The following is a 21,009-nucleotide window of genomic DNA, read 5'->3' as shown; positions in this document are numbered from 1 at the left end:
GACATCCAGATCATTTCCGGTTACATTTGGTTGCGTGCAAGTTTGGGGCTGGTACGGACGTCAGGTTTTTCAAGACTGGCAGTGCTTGGTGCACCGTTGGAGTTTTGGACGAGCTTATGGTGCTGGTCATAGACAAACCTAGGGATAGTCCCTTGTTACGCTTCCCTCATGGTGGCACAGTTTACCAAGCATTTTCACACATTATTAACCAACCTGGGGTTAACCCTGCATTTTTTTCTGCTCACACTTTTAGAATAGCTGCTTCCGCAGCTTCTTGCTAGGGGATCCCGGCTCACATTATTAAGAACATGGTTAGATGGAACTCAACACGTTTCTCCAGATATGTCTCGGATCCACATGTTGAGATGTCTCAGGCTTTCAGGCATTTAGCTGACTGATGTTATGTTTACGTCAAATAAATCTGTTTGCTGATTTATCCTACTGTCTTTATTTTTGCCCCCTTTAGGTGTACTGACCAGGTGACTTTTGGCACACCCCAGGTCACTTCTGTTTTCCTCTATCACGTTTCTTTCTGGATCTTTCATAAAGACTCCAATTGCAAATGAGAAGGCTGGCTGCAGGTTAGCCTGAATTTGTAGGAGGAGTCGGGCCGTACTTAAACCTGCCCTCCTCCTCCTTTCACCTGTCGGCCTTCCCTCTCATATCCCACCCGGTCCCTTTTATTCTAATCTTTTTCTTTTCATTTCATATTTGAGTATGACCCCTTTAGGCGTACTGACCACGTGACTTTTGGCACACTCCTAGGTAACTTCTTATGTTTTCCTTTATCACGTTTTTTTCTCGATCTTTCATAAAGACTCCAAGTACAAATGTATTATTAGAAGACAGCACAAAAGTTGCATTATACTCACCAGTGCTCGGCAATGGACATTCCTCACAAGGTCGATTCCAAGCTCGCCCAATATTGTAGGAACAGCAGCACATTTTTTTCGTCATGTTGTAAAGCAATTCTCCATCACAAGTCTGATTGTCAGCATAATAATTTCTGAAGCACAAGCTTCTTCTCATGTCTAACATTAAAAAACATGAACAAAATAATAGCTTCATGTACTTTATAATGCAGCTGTTTATTATTAAAAAAATATGTTGCAGGGGCTAAAAGAAAGCATGACAACCAGCAGGAGGGGTATAATATTTTCTCACGTGAAATAGCAGAAAACTGAACTGCACTGACAAGGGCAATCCTTTCTAATACAAGAAGCACTATCTAAATTCCTCCTTTTGTACATTTTATTGCTGTGAAGGTGTGAGTACTTAATGCTGGTTGAGAAATGTAATCCCAATAAAGCCTGTCTCTATTTATATTCCTAGTTTTACATATTCTTGGATGTACTTTCATAACTGTTTATAGATCTGGCAAACCACAATCTGTTATTTCAACAAATCTGTGGATACTAATGTAAATGAAATCATCTGCTGCGTAAATACTTGGTCAAGAGACTAATGTGGATAAGAGAGGAGCTGTAGGGAATGGGCTGTGTTTTACTCCTTACTTATAAAGTGCACTTTTAATCACATTGCTGAATACATCACTTATTGTTCACTTACAGGACAAACAACTCCTTCATTTTATATTATCAAATTTCAAATATAACACTCATACTAATCCTAATATTACCACTACTAATGATAATGTCATAAAAGCTTCCTTTCTGTTTGATTCATATACTGTACATATTCTAAAATAGTGAATAAATTAGTAAAACGCATTGATGGGGTATGATATACTGTATATTATTGTCTTTATAATTCTTTATATGGTGGAGAAATTATGTCTCGTGTACATCACTGGCTACCTTCACACTTATCCCATTATTGAGTACAGAGAGAGAGAGGAAATTTCAAAGATAGTAAGCCATTAAAAATGTGAAGGACTCTATTTGAAAATATTGTTTGTGTCTCTTTGTTTTATGGTCGTTGATAGTCAGTGAAATTTATGCTGTGTAGGTGTGCGGAGTGGACACACATATTCTAAGATTGTTTAATTCTTGCATATGTACATGTGTTTTACAGGTTTAGGAAATCTGATAAACATATTTATATGTAAAATAATACTTTTTGAAATTTACCTTTGGGGTCAATTTGAAAAATAAAACCCAACAATCAAAAGTGCAAGGCCCATGTATGAAGGAGAATGTAGCTAGTCTGTCCTGATAAACTCCTGTATTTGTATTTAAGAAAGCCACATATATAGCTGACAGCTAGTGGAGTAGATTGCGTCTTGCTGCCTTTAATTAATTTTCAATCCATTCTACCATTCTCCCACTGGCTGCCTGTTTAAAGCAATTCAGCTTACATATTGGGAAAAGCCAATGCACCTTGGTTTCCTTTGCCATTATGGCAGGAATTACAGCAAAATGACAGTGAGGTTGATTTACTAAAGCCTGAGGGGCAAAATCTGGTGCCGCGTTGTATAGAAACCAGCTTCCAAGTTTTTTTTTTGTTAAAGCTTAATTTAACTAGATGATGTTTGAAGCTGATGGGCTAACATACACAGCTGCACCAGATTTTGCACTCTTAATTTTCAGTAAATCAACCCCAATATATGCAAACGCATTCCTTCTTTAACATGCGTTAGCACATCTGTGCTACACTGCTGGAAACAACTTAGAACATAGCTTTAAATGCCATATTGTCAGTTTGGTATCTGTAACCATGGAATGGCACAGGCCAAAAAACTTGCATAAGAAGGCTGATTCCATGAGTCTCATTCCACTTGATGTGACATTTATTGGGTCGTGACAGGGGATTGCGTGGTAGTACCACGTGGGGTCTTTGTCAGGTCTATAGGACTTGGCAGAGATCCTGCAAGGTTTCTGCACCTGCGCATGCGTAGTATCCCATGAACTGCCTCCTGGGATGCATGATAAACACATCCTAAGAGGTAGTTTCTGGGATCAGGCACATGGAAAGAACGGCAGCATGTATGTGCATGCACTCGGTCTGAATATGTCATCCTTGCCTAGGCGAGGATTAAGGATATGAATTTAAGAAGAAAAAAATTATTTACTCTGTATTTTTGTGTTGTTTTTTTTTTACTTTTTGTTTTGTTTGCAATTGTTTAAGAGGAAGTGAAGAGGAGGCAGGAGAAAGGACTGTAAGAAATGGGTCTTCAACAGACCTGCAAATGCTTACAAGCCCTAGAATAATCTATCTTTTTGTCAATTAGTCAGGAGCATTTCAATCTCAAATAAGGCGCTATGTCAGGATGGCTGTTGTGACCTCACACCTTTATATTGAAGGGACTGGCTTATTCAAAAGACCCTTCTAAGCTAGCTTTCCTAAGGTCAAGACCAGGCAATACATTACAGTTACAAATAATTTGATGTGGTAAAATCCCACATACTGTAAATTTGCTGGGACACAGAATTTCAAACACATAGGATTCATCAAAACCCATGCTTGCAGAAAGTCTGAACCTCATCCCTACTTGTCAGCTTCCATGAAGATGTGTCTTATAACAGGAATATATTTTCTGTTTTAATTGTTTTTATTGAGTATTTTAAAGTGGAAGTAAACTCCCCTATCGTTTTCAGCCAAGGAAGCTGCCATCTTTGCCTCTGTTTAATCTTCAACTGCTATGGTGCTGTACATGTGATTCGTTATGACACCAGCCATTGGATGGTTTGATAGTTTGGCTGAGAGCACAGCCAATGTGCAGTTAGCATTCCCAGCATGCCTTTATTTTTAAATGTTTAAATCCATGGGTTTACTTCCACTTTAAGAGTAAAGAACAACCAGTATAAAGCAGAGCAGCAAACAATCTTTGCTAAGCTCGCTAAGCTTTGTACCTTCAAAAACCTGCCTACATAGTATAAAGACACATGTAATAAGAAAAGGGACCTAGAAGAGCCATGGCAGGGAATAGAAACTGACCATGGTCTCCCCTATAATCCCCCACTAAGAGAGAGATCACATTAATGAAAAAAAAAGCTACTTAACTTATGCCAATAATGCCTTAAGGAATGAATAAAGGTCATCACAGATGGGGCTTATCTGGTCCGCTTATGGTACATAGAGGAATTATGAAATTTAACACATCATAAGTATGTGTCCTCTCCGAAGAGATCTTTAGATTGAGAAGACAATCAGCGTATATTAAACAATTCAGATGATCTCTCCATTGTCATACTACTTATAGTCATTTATGGGGGATACTACTCCCCAGTACTGACAATTTGTTGAACATTGGTAAGATAGGATTAAAAGAAGAGGGTGAGGGAGGTTGCGGACCGGTTACAGGGCCGCCGGTGGGTATAAGAGAGAAAAGAGAAAGTAAAGGAAGGAGAAAAAGAAAAGGTGAGTCCGTCCGAGGATCTACTATCAAGTGTTCTTGGAGTTCAACTCCGTATGGTTGGTACCTGCAAGCAGGAAAGCCAAGGGGACCATATTTCATCAAAAAGGGGCTTTTTGTCTCGCAAGATGCTCACTATTTTGTGGTTTATCATAATCCATGTGAGTTTACGTTTCATTAACGCTATGTCTAGAGCTGGGATTTTCCAATAATTCCAATAATATATTTTCTATGCATTTAGCTTTCTTATTTTATATACAGAAAAAAAAAAATCTGTTAAATAATGGCACTTACCCATACAGTTGTTTCCTCCATTTATCGGCATATAATCGGGTGGACATATACAGCTATAATTGCCAACAGTGTTATAACATGTTCCAGGGCCACAAATTCCAGGCTGGTCACATTCATTCACATCTTAAGTAAAAATAATACAGAGATAAGTAAGAGATCTCACACTGTTTGTTCTTTTCTGCAAGCCTTTCAAAAGTTTACAGTAAATATGAAAATTATCTGCAAAGAAGGCTTCTATGTGTGGGTTGCTGATAATGTTATAAGACATTTATGAGAAGCAAAAACAAGATTGTATTCCAATGTGACTAAGCAGTATGTCTTAGATGCATGGATTTATCTAGTAAGAAAAATACAGGGACTTTTTGTGTGAAATAATCTTAAGAAAGATTTCCCAATTATGTGGCAATGTGCAGATGTGCCACGGCCTGTCTGCAGGTGTTGCACCCAAAAGCTGTTGATCTTTCCTTTACTCATTTTAAATGGATTAAGCCATATGTATTCCATTCCATGACTAAATGTCGCAAATTAAGCCAGAGAATGGAAAATCTGACAATAATAATCAGTGCTGACATTTTTCCATCTGTTGGTCACTACAATGCACTGCAGTAAGGCCACATCGCAATGACACCTGAACCTCATTAACCACCTATATAGGGAACTCTGAACTTCCACCCAGTGTCTAAACAGCAGGTTTTGTGTTTCTGTGTTAGCCTAACTACTGCCTTTGCATCTGAATTCTGACCTCAGCCTGTACTTGGACAAACAATTGTGCCTCTCAATTTGGTATCATGCCTGACGGCCTTCTGTCTTTGCTCTGCCTATCTGCCTGAAGCCTTGTGGTGCACTAATGCTACACAGTTTGTTGTTGACTGTTAACACAGATAGCTTTGGGACACTTCTACAGTAATATTTTGTGGCAAATCTCAAGGTTCTGCCTGTAATTTCTATGTCCCAAGTGAAATTTAGCAAAAAATAGGAGAGCGTAAAGCTAGGGTGGACCACTGCCTCAGGTAAATGCATAATTTATGGACAAAATAATGGATCCACATACCATCGCAAACACGAGTTTCTTCATTGAGGAAAAATCCTGGTGGACAACGGCACTGGAAACTTCCAAATGTGTTTATACACTTTCCACCTTGACAGAGACCTGGCAACTCAAGACATTCATCGATATCTAGAAGACATTACATTATACTTTGTTATTTAATTCCTTTATTTCATTCCTGGCTGCTATTTGGGATTTATACGTTATTTTTTCCAGTCACAGAGTTCATGTTTTCATTATTACTATGTATAGATTGTTATCATCAATAGGTTCTCATTAAAGTGTTGCTCACAGAGCATCACAGAGTTCCAATGGAGCCATATTTGGTGCCGTAAAAGTAGCCAGGTATAAAACCATCTGGCCAGTAGTGATAAATGTTTGTGTTGGCTGACTAATGTTCAGCTCTCCATATTAGTAGTACAGCAATCTGAAACAGCTACAAATCCATCACTGCCTAGCCAAAACATGTCAATAGCAAAAGGCAAGAGAAGAAGCTAAACTGAAAATCCCTGTTATAAAATCACCAAGCTACTGACTTAATATAATTTGATTACAAATTATAGTGGCTCTATAATTTCCCAAAAGAATCCAAAGAATGGTCCTTCTAGAAGACTGTGAATACTGACCTCGCTAGAGGGCAGTTATTCCAAAATCACTATGTTTAAGAAATGCAGCCTATGGGGATGTCTTAATTAATTGACACTTCCAAAAGTGTTGGAAGTCTGTTTCTGCTGCGCACAATGTGGTTTCTCCTGCCAGCTCTTATGTCACTGCAGGGCGCAGTAATGACTTAGGGGTTGGCAGGAGGTACTAATGAGCAAAGAACCAGACATCCATCAAGATACTCAGAATGTGTTGGAAGCAAAGCCTTTGATGAAGGCTCCATTGCTTGGACATACCCCATTCTTGTTTTCTTTTTTTTCTTGGGGGGGGGGTTGTGTTTGTGTGTGTGTGTGTGTGTATGAGGGGGGGGGATGTTTGGGTGGTGGTGGGCAGCTGAGGCAGAGTTGTTTTAATGATACAATTTAAGTATTACTTTATTTATGAGTGATAGGAAAATGATTTGCTATTTCCATCTAAGATCCCACTTCAGGCAAAAACTAACCTTTAAATATACCTCCCTCCCAACCCTATCTAACTCATTCTCCTAGTCATTTGCACCAAAGTCCTTCACTGCTGTTGATTCCAGTGCAGGGGTCACTGTTCCAGTACCGGATGGGGCCCTAAGATCTCTGGTTCCCTGCCTACTCCCTGTGGTGAAGTCGTCATCTTCTTTCTCCTGAGAGAAACCCACAGGTAGTCATCTAAGAGGAAGTGTCCACCTCTCACAGGCAGTGACATGGGCACTCACAGAAGGACCCCTCCAACAAGTAAATACAAGAGCAGTAGACTCAAGCCAGCTGTGTCACGTGATTGTGACTTCAGGTAAGTTAATAAAGGGCATTTATATCGTGTTTTTTTCCTTTACACGGACATCAAGATTATTGATATATTTTTCTAATAGATCCCCTTAAAGCAATATGTTTACCTTCTAAAATTACTGTAATAGGATTTGGTCTGAATCCTTCTCCTCCTGGACACAGAACTTTATATTCAGCTGTAAAACAAAATGCGTGTTAATTTCTTGCACAATTAGCTACTACTAATGCAATTCATCATTCTTCTTGCAAAACCATACATTGCAATAAGCACTGTATGGTTTTGCAGGTTTTGTGCAGAACTGATAAACAGATAAGCCTGGATTTGGAAAGCTCACAACTTTATCATAAAAGAAAAAGACATTTAAGTGCTATGTTGACACTACTGAGGATTCAGAAGAGCACCCAACCCAGTGTGTTATTTTGGCAGCTGGACTGCTCTTCTAGAGGAATGGTCTGTTGGCGGAAGAACATGAAAAAATTCATAGACATCTCTGACCCAATTATTACATAGAGTGTTTAGGTTAACACACTGGGATTGATTTACTAAAACTGGAAAGTGCAAAATCTGCTGTGCATGGTAGCCAATCATCTTCCAGGTTTTATTGTCAAAGCTTAATTGAATAAACTGAAGTTGGAATCTGACTGGCTACCATGCACCAGATTTTTCACTCTCCAGTTTTAGTAAATCAACCCCACCAAGGCACCTTCTCCACCAACAATGATATGTCTACTGGGAAATTACCTTTATACATGCTTTTAGACCAAACAGTTGAGAAATGCTTAGTCTAGCTCATTGGGTTATTTCCCTTTACACTGCTTTGCTGAATAAAGGCTAATGTATTTTAATCAAATAAGCAGGGGCTGGTTTGTATGCAGTCGTTCAAGAGAACTTAGCCAAAAGATGGCCACACAGATTAATGTTTATAATATATACTATTAAATTAGTATTATATTTAGTATTTTTGTATTTTGATTGTATTTTATATTATTATTTGTATGACTGCTTTGACTCTTCCCCCACTGTAATGGCTGGTTAGTATCCACCCAGACTGCCCATATCTGTCAGAATTCCAACATTGCAGAGGGCCAAATCTTTCATAACTTTGCTGCCTATAGCAGAGAGGCAAAGGCCTAGAGAGCACTAATCTGCACTCATCTAACCAAATCAGGCTTTGTCAGTAAAATGTATCTACTTAAAATAAAATAAAAATAAAATAAAGTTTATCCGACAAAGCAAAGAACAGAGTATGCATGTATGTGACTTAAAACATTTCAGACAACATATGTGAACACTTACTTTGTAAAACAACCTATTCAGTTTAAAATAGAAACGAAAGGCAAAACATTTGTCTATATATGTGTATATATATATATATATATATGTATATATATATATAACATTATGAATATATTTTTTTCTTTTTGTGAGTGATCACATAATCTGTTCTCGGCTGGATAAGAGGATAAGGGGCTTAGAGAGCTAGAGGTGGAAAAACACACATTGATCTTCCTGGTGAATGGCTGTGCAGGAGGCATATCAGCAGAAGTCTTGGCAGTTGGAGAATACGTAGGCTGTGCTCCCAGCACAGCTAGAAAATTAACCACACAGGGAAAGCTGTGCTCTTGTGCTGTCAGGGCTGGGCTCAGCCCTTCCTACTCTGAGTAGGCCGCTCAGCTGTCGGCTAATTGCCAGCTCCTATCTCTCCTCAGTGACTCACCTGTTGATGATATCCTGCTTGTCAGTCCTGCCTACTTAAGCCGTCCAGTCCAGATGATCTCTGCCTTCTGCTTGGTCACATCTCTGGAGACGCTCTCCTGTGTTCTTGTTAAAGACTTGCTTGGCTCACATTCCTTCTGGCTCCAGATCCTACTTGCTGTTCTACTACGCTGTTCTCTGGCTCCCTGGCGCTTTGGCTTGTCTGACTATCTATGGCTATGTTTTGACTATGTTTACTCTATTTACCTTTTTTTATTATTATTAAACAAGTGTGATTTAACTTGTACTTCTGTCTTAGTCTGCTTCATGGTTTCTGACATGTGCCTACCCTGGTCAGTTTGAAATAGGAAAGCAGGAAGACTGGGGGGATCACCAGATATTTTACACAAAGGGATATACAAAGAGAACAGGATAATTTTTCATGTAAGCACATGCTAAAACAGGCACATATCAGAAATGAAAAATACTGGAGTAACATTTTTTTTATGTTTTACTACAATTAATAGTTATTTACTGCAGTAAGGTGGTAGCAATACATTTTTGAAAAAATGAAATGGCTTACTCGAATTCACTGGGGGGCAGTGTTCACAGGGGTTTCCCCAGGCCTTCCCAGGTGCGCAACAGCATGAAGCCTTGGATACACCAACACCAATCTCAACACTGCAGGACAGGTCTCCATTATCTCCTCGTGGCTTTGCCACTAGGTAGCAGTTGCCAGACCGAGTGTCTTTAGAAGAAAAATTATACAATATTATTTTAGCTTTTATTTTTAAATATAAATAAACGTCATACATGTATCTACTAGCACAAATGAGAAATGTAATGCTTATGTAATACATGTTTTAAGCATATAAACAAATATATTAATAATACTTTCATTTTCTGACCTAGTAAGTCTCAATTCTGGGATTTCTACTCCAAAACTAAGTAAAAGGAGCATACTTCCTATAGCAGCCACTTGACCTATCCCTATTCATAAAGCAGACCTTATCACCTAATCCTCCCTCTACCTGACCCCTAACATTTACCATAACCCCTTATATGCCTAACATAATACATAAAGCTTAACCCAAAGCGGAGTTCCAGCAGTTTATGAGTTTCTTAAAAGTCAGCAGCTACAAAGAGTGTAGCTGCTGACTTTTAATAAACATACACTCACCTGCCCAACAGTCCAGCGATGTGGCCTCCCGAAGCCTTGGTTCTCTCCCCTGTCTCTCCCCAGCGCCAGCATTGCAAGTATGGGCACCCGGCTGTGATAGCTTGTGACTTCACAGCTGGGGGTGCACTGCTCATGCACGAGTCGCGCTGCACCTCCTCAATGGTTGGGCAATCTTCTGGGACCTTTGACAGATCCCAGAAGATTGCAGGGGGGAAGGGGGAGATGAGAATGTCCCCTCAAGCCGCCTATGGTGGAAGTGGAAGCAGGTACCTGTCAAAACTAGGTACCCACTCCCCCCATAAAAAATGACAATTGCGGCAGGTAAGGGAGTAAGGAGTGCTTAAAGCAGAACTTACAATTTGGGTGGCTTTAAGTTGGCCATACATTAGTAGCAATTTTCATTGAAAACATTTGTTTCTAATCAGAGTCTTCTGTGAGACCAGGAAGAGAGAGCAGTGGTGCTATAGACAGGGACCATGCTGGATAGAGGGAGGACAGTGCTTGATCAAGGAATGGGTATGAAGAAACAGCTAGTGGAAAGTTTTTTTACCCTAAAATGGTCACTTGAATGCAATTAAGGTAGAAAACCTTTTGACTTTAGAATCACTTAAGGCCCCTTGCATGTGTGGAGTTCTGTCTGTAACTCCAATGCCAACACAAATTTAAACTATTTCTTAACTGAAAAAAAAAATCAAGATATAGATACACAAAGGTGTTTATTAAAGGGAGTCATCTTTCTTTCCAACTAAATTCTATTACCGGTATATCCATCTGTAAAATGTCAATCCTGACATAAATGTACATGCACTGATAAAATAATCATACCGACACATCCAACTCGAGTGGGATTTAGTTGGAAGTCTGGTGGACACTCGCACTCATAGCTACCAGGAGTATTCAAACATGTCCCACTAATACAGGTTGTAGGATCAGCACATTCATCCACATCTGTAAGACAAGAAAACAAGCATTATAACACATTTTAAACAGCTGTTTTAGCAGGCAATCAATAACCAAATCACCAAACGTGCTAACAACATATTTAGTAAATAGAATTAAGTAGGCTAATTGGTGAAAATAAAATAGAACAAAATAGCAGAGTGGTGCAGCGATCAAAGTTACTTGAGGTTACCTTACCTTACCTTATACTCAAAGTATATTGAATTACAGAACCACTGCTATCTAAAACTGCCAGGCAATGTCTCTGCTTTGATCTTGTAAAGTGTGAAAATTCTGCACACATAGTGGTTACAGGCCCAGCCAATATGTCTGTTAGGAACTGTAATCAAACTAGGATTGAAATCTGAACATATTAAAGAGAACCTTGCAATATATGCTACTCCCTCCTTGTTGGCCTACATCTACACAGACTATCCCCCTTTAGTCTATAATGAATGCTGCTGACAGTCCCATCCATCTTACTAACCATCTTGCCGCTCCTCTTTGTCAATCCTTCCACTGGCTCCCATTTGCTCCAACAAATACAATTCAAAATACTATCAGCATATGAAGCCTTCTACGAATCTGTCTCAAGCTACATCACCAACCTAGTCTCCAAATATCTCCCAAATCATTGTTTCTCTCCTCCCAAGACCTCCTCCTCTAGCTTCCTCCTCACCTCCTCCCATGCTTACCGACTATCTCCTACTTTGTCCACCTTGAGAAAATGAAAATGTATGTCTTCAGGGAAGCCTATTTAGCATCTACGGAAAAACATAACTTTTTACTTTCTCTTCTCTATCACTGGCCCTTCCCTTTTAGATTGTAAACGCTCTTAAAATAGTTTGAAAGTTAAAAGGCTTTTTACCTTAATACATTCTCTGCATTAAGGAAAAAAACCTTTTAATGGTAGAACAGCCTAGAGGTATCCCCTAAATACTAATCTGAAACCAATCTGGATCCAGCACCGTGCATGTCTGCAGCAGCTCTTCTCCCCAGTCCCTCGGAGGCTTGGCTGAGAGCAATGTTAGCTATTGGCTCCTCTGGCTGTCAATAAAAACCTGTCAGTAGGGCCGAGCCAGGCTGTGTGTCTGAACAGGCGCAAGCGGCCCGACTCAGGATCGTGCACGCATGAGTGCCCCCATAGGAAGTGGCTTCCTATGGAGGCACTCAACAGGGAGCGAGCCAGGAGCGCCAGTAGGGGACCCCAGAAGAGGAGGGTCAGGGCTGCTTTCTGCGAAACCATTGGACAAAGCAGGTAAGCATGACATGAATAGAAAGAATACTTGAAATGCAATTTACTACCAATTTATAGAATGGTTTTACATTTCTGAAATAACAAATACAGTTGGTCAACCCATAACAGTATGTCCACTGTCTTTGTCTTTGTGTAACAAAGATTTCAAAATCATCTTACCTGTACAGTTGCCTCCACTTCTATCCAGCTCGTATCCTATGTCACAATCACATCTAAAGAGACCAGGGAGATTCTTGCAGGTACCATAGACACAGATGTTGGGCAGTGCACATTCATCAATATCTGGAAATAAAATATCATCTTTATATTAATATGTTATCTATAATAGCAGAATACTGTATCTCCTAAATCCAACTAAAATACTATTAAGCATTCTACTGGTAATTGATGGATGATAAATGACAGAGAGCATACTGTTCTCAAATAAACACACTGACTACAGTTTATGCAACAATAATCATGTTACACGATTTTAACAAAAATGTTAGCATGGTTATTGCAGCGTTTTGTCAGTTTTTTTTTTAAAGTTTTGAATAGAATAGAAAAGGACAGAAACCCTTTCAATGTTTTACTGCAGTTTATGTCCTGGCTGGAGGATCCTTACCTACTCAACCTCAATAAAGCTGGCTATACATATACTTTAAAGATGGCTCTCAAATACACAAATCAAGTTAAGGAGCACATATCCACTGCAGCATTGGGAATGTCTACTGAAAAACTAAACTTTTTAGAGTTTGATCTTCAAAACAAAGTCATGCTTCTTGTATTGTAAATTTGCTTAACTTTTTAGATAACCCACCTTCACATGTTTTTCCATCAATGCTTGGTAAGAATCCCATATCGCAGTCACATCGGTATCCCCCAGGGGTGTTGAGGCATTGACCATTTCCACACAGATTCACATTCTCGGTGCACTCATCAATATCTGTTAAAGAAAGCAGGCAATGTTAAAAGAAGACATTTTTCTGGAAAAAAATCCTTTTAGGACATGATTCAAGCTCTACATTTTTTTGGGTTTCTTTCATTGGTGTTGTAAATAAGGATAGGGCGACATTGTAATAGGGATACGTCCTGTGCTGGCAGTAGAACTGCATAATCAAACTAACAAACCAAATTTTTAATACGGCTGCTAATCTTTCTTAGTGACCTCATCTAAAGATAGCAGCCACCATGAAAATGGAGATTACAGAGGCATCATGATAACAATAAAATGCCTGTTTCAAATATGGTTTGTTTCCAGCACAGACTTAAAAAACCTAAAACAAAAATAAATTAAGAAATATGCAATCTCTGTAATACTTAATTTAATTATTTTATTTATTGCATTACCTTTACAGTTCATTTTCTTAGTGAACCTGTCACGAACTCAAGATGCTCCAACTAGGAATATATGCAACCAGAATAATTTATAGGTTTACTATAGTTGAATCTGGCTTATCATTTGCTAGTCTGTGCTATTTTATAAGCGCTTCAGTGTTTATACAAATACTGTCTTACTGACAAGGCAAGAATTAGACACTCATTTGTTCAAGCCAAGCCTCTGACATTTATCTCACCCCTTAGCCAAGCAAGTATGCACATTCTCTTTACAAAAGACTCAAGCATTGGCTTAGGAGCTTGCTTTGGATTGGGACTTTAGTAATTCACTTATGATTATAAAACAGCCATTCTCAACTAGGGTTCCTCTAAAGCATGCGTCTCAAACTGGAGGCCCTCCAGCTGTTGCAAAACTACAATTCCCATGAGGCATTGCACGGCTCACAGTTACAAGCATGACTCCCAAAGGCAGCTGGAGGGCCGCCAGTTTGAGACCCCTGCTCTAAAGGTCGTTAGGGCTTCCTTGAACTGTGGCTAATTGATCTCGCATTGGATTGTGTCTGTTTAGATCCATGGCAAAAGCCACATGGCAAAAACAGCAGTATGGCTCAACTATTTTTTTCAGTTGTTTGTAAGAGTTGCAGTTTTACTACCACCAATGTATGGGGCATTTTCCCCACTGACCCCCAACTAATTTATTTTAGTAACAGAAAGGTTCTTCAAGGGCTGAAAATTATATTAGAAGTTCCTCTGAGATAACAAAAAAGGTGGAGAAAAGCTATTATAGAACCATGGAGGTTTATTTGCTAACGCTGGAGAGTGCAAAAGGAGATTACTTCTGCATAGACACCAATCAGCTTCCAGGTTTTATTTCCAAAACTTAATTAAACAAGCTGAGGTTAGAAGCTGATTGGCTACCATGCACAGCTGAGCCAGATTCTGAGTGCACCAGCTTTAGGAAATCTACCCCATGGTGTCTTTTTTTATATTCGTTTTATTGCTGTGAGTGTAACCTAATGAGCAACTAACACTGACATACTGTATATTTATTCATCCTAAAATTTTATGAAATGATGACTGAAAATGGGTTTTCTATACTGGTCATTGTAAAATATAAAAAATGCAGACATAAACAAAATAAATCTGACCAGGAAAGCAGCTAAATACACAGATGGAATACCTGTACATACGGTGACTGTTTTGCCTGGCAAGGGATTTTTACTACTTTGTCTGCACTAAAGTAGCATATCTTGGTCAAGAACACACCCCAGCCTGGTGACTGATGAAGGTACAGTAGAACAAGTTTCATGGTCACTACATGCGCACTGCTTCCTAGCCTGACTCTCCGTTCACACTGGTGAAAATTCGCACCCTATTATTGACATTAGAACTGTTCAAATCGGTGTGACTCTGACTTAACAGTACCGCGCCGATTTGAAAAAAGGTTCCTGCACTACTTTTTGCGATATTGAGTGCGACTTACATAGACATCTCTTCATGAAATTGCAAAGATGTCAAGCAAGTTGCATCTGAAATCGCACTGACCATCCCATCAAGTGAAGTAGCATGATTTCAAATTTGCATTCAGTGTGAACGGGGGCCTAATGTCGGCCCTCACAGCTGCTTATAACTGCTTTAGCTCTCCTACTCTGTCATTACTGGGTGGGGGGGGGGGGGGGGGCATGTGACTTTCCATAGAGTAGATTTTGTTTTGTAATGTATAATGCAGAATACAGAAGTGAAATTCATGTTGAAATTCAAAGACTTACCTGCACAATCAAAGCCATCTCCACTGTATCCTTCTTTGCAGAGACATCTATATGACCCCATGGTGTTTTTACAGTCTGCATTTGCATTACACAAATGAGTTCCATTTGAACATTCATCAAGGTCTGAAACATTGATAATAGTATATTAATATATTTTGATCAAACACATAGCAATCTAAAGAAGACAGTATGAACCATAAAAAAACAATGTCACATTCAGAATGTTTTTCGGCAGGAGCAGAACACTTTTGTTTCTATGTTAGGGATAAAAGCGTGCTTTATAAATGTAAAAGTAGTTATTGATTTTTACTCTAACTTTAGTCTTACTAAAGTAACAACTATTGTGGCTACCACATCAAACAAATTTTAAGCACAATAAAGGGGCAGTTAATGCTAGGACAATCTATCCTTTTTACACAATTATAATCTGGCCGATTCAGACATTTAAAAGAGAAGTATGGGTTTTTGTGCAGAATCATACTTACCTAGCTGGATGCAGCATTGCTCCGATGCTGCATCTACCCCTGCTGCCTCTAACACAGAGAACCGAGTGATCTAACACTGCCGATCGCTCAGTTCTCAGTGCTTCCTGAGCAAAGAGCTGCTGTCAGTCACTGCTGTCTGCTCTGCTCCTCCCGCCCTCACTGGAGGGCTGGGCTGTGGAGGGGGCAGGAGCAGCTGGCTCAGGTTTTCAGCGGCTCGCTGAGAGGCTGAGCCGGGTGCCGGTCCAGGCATGTGTGCAGATCTTGACTTCAGTGTGCTGTCTGGTGAAATGGGTGCAGAACGAACTGTACTCCTGTGATCCACAGGAGAAGTACCGACAAACAAGCTTTGGCTGTATTTCTCCTTTAAGGTACATGTTTGCATATTTTACAAATTTCCTACAATGCTGTAAGGCAACCCTTTCATTTTAAATGGACTGCCAATGCACTACAACATAGGTATTAACAAACCCGGACCATTTTTGCAATGCAGCACACCGCAACACACTGATTGCTAACTTCCGTGTGCTATGTTCTACTAAAAATGCACATTATATACTGGCAAGGTGTCTTTTCTTGTTATCTCAAATGAATAGAACCTCAACACACCTTGCCAGCTCACCACAATGTATGTGTGTTTTTAGAAGATTGTAACACAAAGAAATGAACCATTGGCACAGTGTGCTGTGCTGATCAGTCACCTCTGTCTGTTGGCACCACAATGGACCAGAGCCAATTTTATCATACACTGCAGTAAAACGTTTTGCCGTTGGTTACCACAATGCACAAAAGTGAATGCTGTTTAATTGAACATAAAATGTGGATTTTTACCAAATGAATTGGCTTCGCTTTTTGTCTGTTAGGCCTCATGTACACTGCAGTTGGTGAGCATATAGGTTTTTTTTCAGCAGCCCCTGAACTCTCCTCAGTGTTATCTTATGGGTACATGTACAGAGAGAGAGAGAGAGAGAGAGAGAGATTAAGAGAGAGAGGTGAATAGAGATGAAGAGAGAGAGAGGTAAAGAGAGAGAGAGAGAGATGAAGAGAGAGAGAGAGGGATGAGGAGAGAGAGAGAGAGATGAAGAGAGAGATGGGGGTGAAGCGCGAGAGAGAGAGAGAGAGAGAGAGAGAGAGGTGAAGGGGGAGAGAGAGATATGAAGAGAGAGAGAGGTGAATAGAGATGAAGAGAGAGAGAGAGAGAGGTGAAGGGGGAGAGAGAGATATGAAGAGAGAGAGAGAGGTGAATAGAGATGAAGAGAGAGAGAGAGAGAGGTGAAGGGGGAGAGAGAGATATGAAGAGAGAGAGAGAGGTGAATAGAGATGAAGAGAGAGAGATGAAGAGAGAGAGAGAGAGAGAGAGAGAGATATGAAGAGAGAGAGAGAGAGAGATATGAAGAGAGAGAGAGAGAGATGAAGAGAGAGAGAGATAAAGAGAGATGGAGGGAGGGAGAGGGGGGTATGAAGCTAGACAGAGAGAGAGAGAGAGAGAGAGAGAGAGAGAGAGAGAGCGAGAGAGAGAGATATGAAGACAGAGAGAGTGAGATGAAGAGAAAGAGAGATATGGAAAGAGAGAACAAGAGAAAGAGAGAGAGAGTTTTTTTCCTGGATTGTAGGCATTTGGGAGAGTCTACTGAGCTGTATAATCTGTTATCTGTCAAAAACCCTTCTAAAGGCAAATGCTCATGAATGCGGCATGTAAAAGTGGCAAAAAGGATGCTTTTAACTGTTGGATACTAGCTCTCACATTCAAGCGTTCAGAAGAGGTTTTTAAGCATCCTGTGTACATGAAGCCTAATTTTGGCCAACAAAAGACAGATGACAGCAGGTTCCCAATTTTTCTTCCCAAATTCCAATCATGTGTATGTAATTCCGACGTGCAAAAACTCATGCATGATTCAACTACGAGATGGAAGCTATTGGCTACTGGGTATTGACCTTCATTTTTCTAGTCCCGTCGTACGTGTTGTACGTCACCGCATTCTTGACGGTCACAATTTGGTGTGACCGTGTATATGCAAGACAGCTTGAGCGAAATTCCGTCAGAAGAAAACCATCAGAGCTTTTTCCGACCAAAATTGTGATCATGTGTACGGGGCATAAGTGATGGGATCACTAACAAAAGCCAGCTTCCAAGGAATAGCAGAAAGTGTACAATAAGAACTTCTAGAGAAGCACTTATTATCTAAATATACTCTTAATAAGCACCAAACAAATCATGCAGTTGCTACTTGCACACGTGTATTTTATTAGTAAGTACTAATTGTCAGCTTTACTGTGAACAGATGGTGGTTCTGTTTCTTTTCTACTAAGCAATCATTTATGCTGCATGATTAAGTAATGTATATACATTGAGCAAAATTATAAACGCAACACTTTTGTGTTTGCCCCTATTTATCATGAGCTGAACTCAAAGATCTGTGACTTTTTCTAAGTACACAAAAGGCCTATTTCTCTCAAATATTGTTCAATAAAAGTGGCCTTTTATTGTGGCCAGCCTAAGGCACACCTTTGGATTATCTCGGCAAAGGAGAAGTGCTCACTAACACAGATTTAAACAGATTTGTGAACAATATTTGACAGAAATAGGCCTTTTGTGTAAATAGAAATGTCGTAGGGGCAAACACAAACTCAATGTGCTTCTTTTCTGCAGCACTGGCACTGGATTTGGGATTTTTAGATAATGTATTTTTCTTGTTTTGTTGAAAATGTGGAAATAATTTGGAAATAAGTAATTTGGTATAAGTGTCTTATAATTTGGGGGGGGGGGGGGGGCTTTTTAGTTTTTTTGTTTTTGGAGGCAATGAAATTGATTATTTGTAGAATGTAATGCATGTTTTTGATATATATGGAAATAAATATTTTTTTAAATAAAAAATGATTTGAATTAAAAACAAAACAAAACATCTAGACCAGCCTTTTTCAACCATAGTGCTGGGATGCCTTCTGGGTTCTTCAGGGGTGCCCTAATAAAATGCCTACAATTTGCCCCAAGTTACCCACCCCAAAAACTGTCCACAAGCCAGCAAGTAGATCAAGCATGCCTTTTTGTTATACAAAGCCACGTGTTTTTATTATGCAGCATTACAAGTAGCTGCTGGTGTCCTAGCAATTGATGATGTCATCAGTTGATAAGGAGCATATCAAGTGCTCCCTGTTTGCTTCTCTCCATCAGTTCACATTAGCTGAGTGAGAGAGGGAAACTAAGGGAGAAAAGAAACACTGGAATACTAGTCAGTACCAATATGCAAAGGTGTATTTTCTTTGTAACAATAATCACCTCTAATGTTAGGTGTCCTATGGGTGTAGGTGTTGCTACATTAGGCCTCTTTCAAACTGAGCGGAATCCATCCAAGCAGATCTGCTTGCTCAGTAAGGGATCTCTCTGCTGATCCCTGCTGAGCAGGTGGATTACAGGTCTGCATAGCAGAACGGACATGGACACAGCCCACCCTCTGGGGCGGTCAGATAGAAACGGACTGCCTGTCTGTTTCCCTCCGATTGTCATCCAATCCGATCTGCCAGGGAGCGGATCCCATCCATCTGTTTTTAGCGGACTGGATCAGATGCCAGTGGGTGACAGCACACACATGTCCGCTGACATTTGCCGCCCCATACAGAACAATAAGTGGTTAGGTCGGGTCCACCTGAAAAACGGACAGGCGGATCTGAATGGTCTGCTGATGTGAAAGGGGCCTTATGTAAAACCAGTAGTTTCGTTATTTACATTTTTTATATTTCAAGTCTGAAGATTGTGCAAAATTGTAAAGGGTGCTGCAACTGAAAAAAGGTTGAGAAACACTGATCTAGACAAGCAGACTAATAAAAGCGGAGCAAACTTTAGGGGAGAGAGCTTCACTATAGTAAGGTACAATTATGGGACAGCTAGGCATGCTAGGTCAAGAACATCAATCAAAGTTACAAATAGAACATCTGAATGTCAGTGAAAATACTCTACCTGTACACTTGACGCCATTCCCTACCCATCCAGGATTACAGCTGCATTTGAAAGCTCCAGGCGTGTTTGTACATGTGGCATGTCTGTCACAGTTGTGGGCACCAATCTCACATTCATTAACATCTGCAGGAATATTATATTGAATTTATTATATAAGATAATACATTTTTTATGACATAACCAAAATCATACACGTTTATAAAGATAAATTACATAAGAAATGCTCAGCAATTGCTGTCATACTCACATCACTATGCCAGTTTCCTAACTGATTTAAGACATTCTTTGTTCTGCTAAAACCTGACACTAACAGACTGGATGAGATCATGAAGAACTTCCTCAACACATTACAGCACTCCTCACATCTCTTCCAAAATAAGGATCCCTACCATGACAACCATACGTTTCTCATCCATGGCCTACAGCTGGGGAGTGGGGACACTAGAACATTTTTACTAGTCTCAGGATCAACATGAAATGTCTTGCTGTATTCGGGGGACCAATAAAAATAGGTGGAGGAACACATTGACCTCATTTACAAAAGGGAATATTTCAGTGGGGCTTCCTGATGCGTGTGACAGAAATCTCTGTGGCTTACAATGATGACATTAGGGGTGACCTGAAAAACAATAGTGCGCAGATGCATTTCATGACTGCGAGAAAGATAAGTCTTTTCTTAATGAGTCCCTGAAAAAAATGTGAACCATAGGAGATAAAGGGTTAAATGGTATTGTTTTTAGCAGGGATATCTCTCTGGGTAATTACTTATGTAAATGTTGGCACGATAACAAACATATTTTTCTTATAATTTTGTAACAGAAAACACATTTCTTCTGAGGGTGAAACGTTCTAAAGAAAAATATATGATCGAGCCAAAATCATATTTACAAAGAATACAAAAGTCCCTGAAAAAGAGGAAAGTCAGATGATAAGGCTGCATCAATACTTCTCCGCTCCCCCTCTACATTCACCATAAGGCTGGCTTCACACTATTGACGCATGCGACTCACAGCAGGGGGTCCGGTGCGTCTTGGTTTACCATTTCAGGTCCGATTTCAGCCCAAATTTTTGGCTGAATTCGGACTTGAAACAGACCAAAAGACACACAGGAATCCTGTGCAAATTCGCACTGGAGCCGCAGCGGAGATATGTGAACCGGCTCCATAGAGAGACGGTCAAAATCTCCTGCTATTGCGAATTCTCAATAGCATGAACCCAGCCTTAGCCCTTGTACACACGATCGGAGATTCAGACGAAATGTGTCCGATCGGAGCGTTTTGTCGGATATTCTGACTGTGTGTGGTCTGCATCGGACTGTTTCCGTCGGAATATTCA

At 39.9% G+C, this 21,009-nt stretch overlaps 1 protein-coding gene across 1 annotated transcript in view; it reads right to left on the bottom strand.

Annotated features, from left to right (window-relative positions):
• The window catches only part of FBN1 (fibrillin 1), a 353,319-nt gene that overhangs the window by 53,985 nt on the left and 278,325 nt on the right, over positions 1–21,009 (bottom strand). Inside the window, exons 32-41 of the mRNA XM_077471569.1 lie at positions 19,675–19,797; positions 15,238–15,360; positions 12,951–13,076; positions 12,311–12,433; positions 10,780–10,902; positions 9,358–9,522; positions 7,186–7,254; positions 5,661–5,786; positions 4,610–4,732; positions 873–1,031 (exon numbers count right to left, since the gene is read on the bottom strand). Coding sequence (XP_077327695.1) covers positions 873–1,031; positions 4,610–4,732; positions 5,661–5,786; positions 7,186–7,254; positions 9,358–9,522; positions 10,780–10,902; positions 12,311–12,433; positions 12,951–13,076; positions 15,238–15,360; positions 19,675–19,797 — 1,260 coding nt within the window. The remainder of the gene's footprint in view (positions 1–872; positions 1,032–4,609; positions 4,733–5,660; positions 5,787–7,185; positions 7,255–9,357; positions 9,523–10,779; positions 10,903–12,310; positions 12,434–12,950; positions 13,077–15,237; positions 15,361–19,674; positions 19,798–21,009) is intronic.

This window comes from Lithobates pipiens, unplaced genomic scaffold (assembly GCF_037356315.1).
Source record: "Lithobates pipiens isolate NorthernLeopardFrog02 unplaced genomic scaffold, aLitPip1_a1.2 Scaffold_8, whole genome shotgun sequence".
Classification (NCBI taxonomy): domain Eukaryota; kingdom Metazoa; phylum Chordata; class Amphibia; order Anura; family Ranidae; genus Lithobates; species Lithobates pipiens.
The sequence above is the reverse complement of the archived record's forward strand: the minus strand, read 5'-3'. Positions and strand labels throughout refer to the sequence as shown.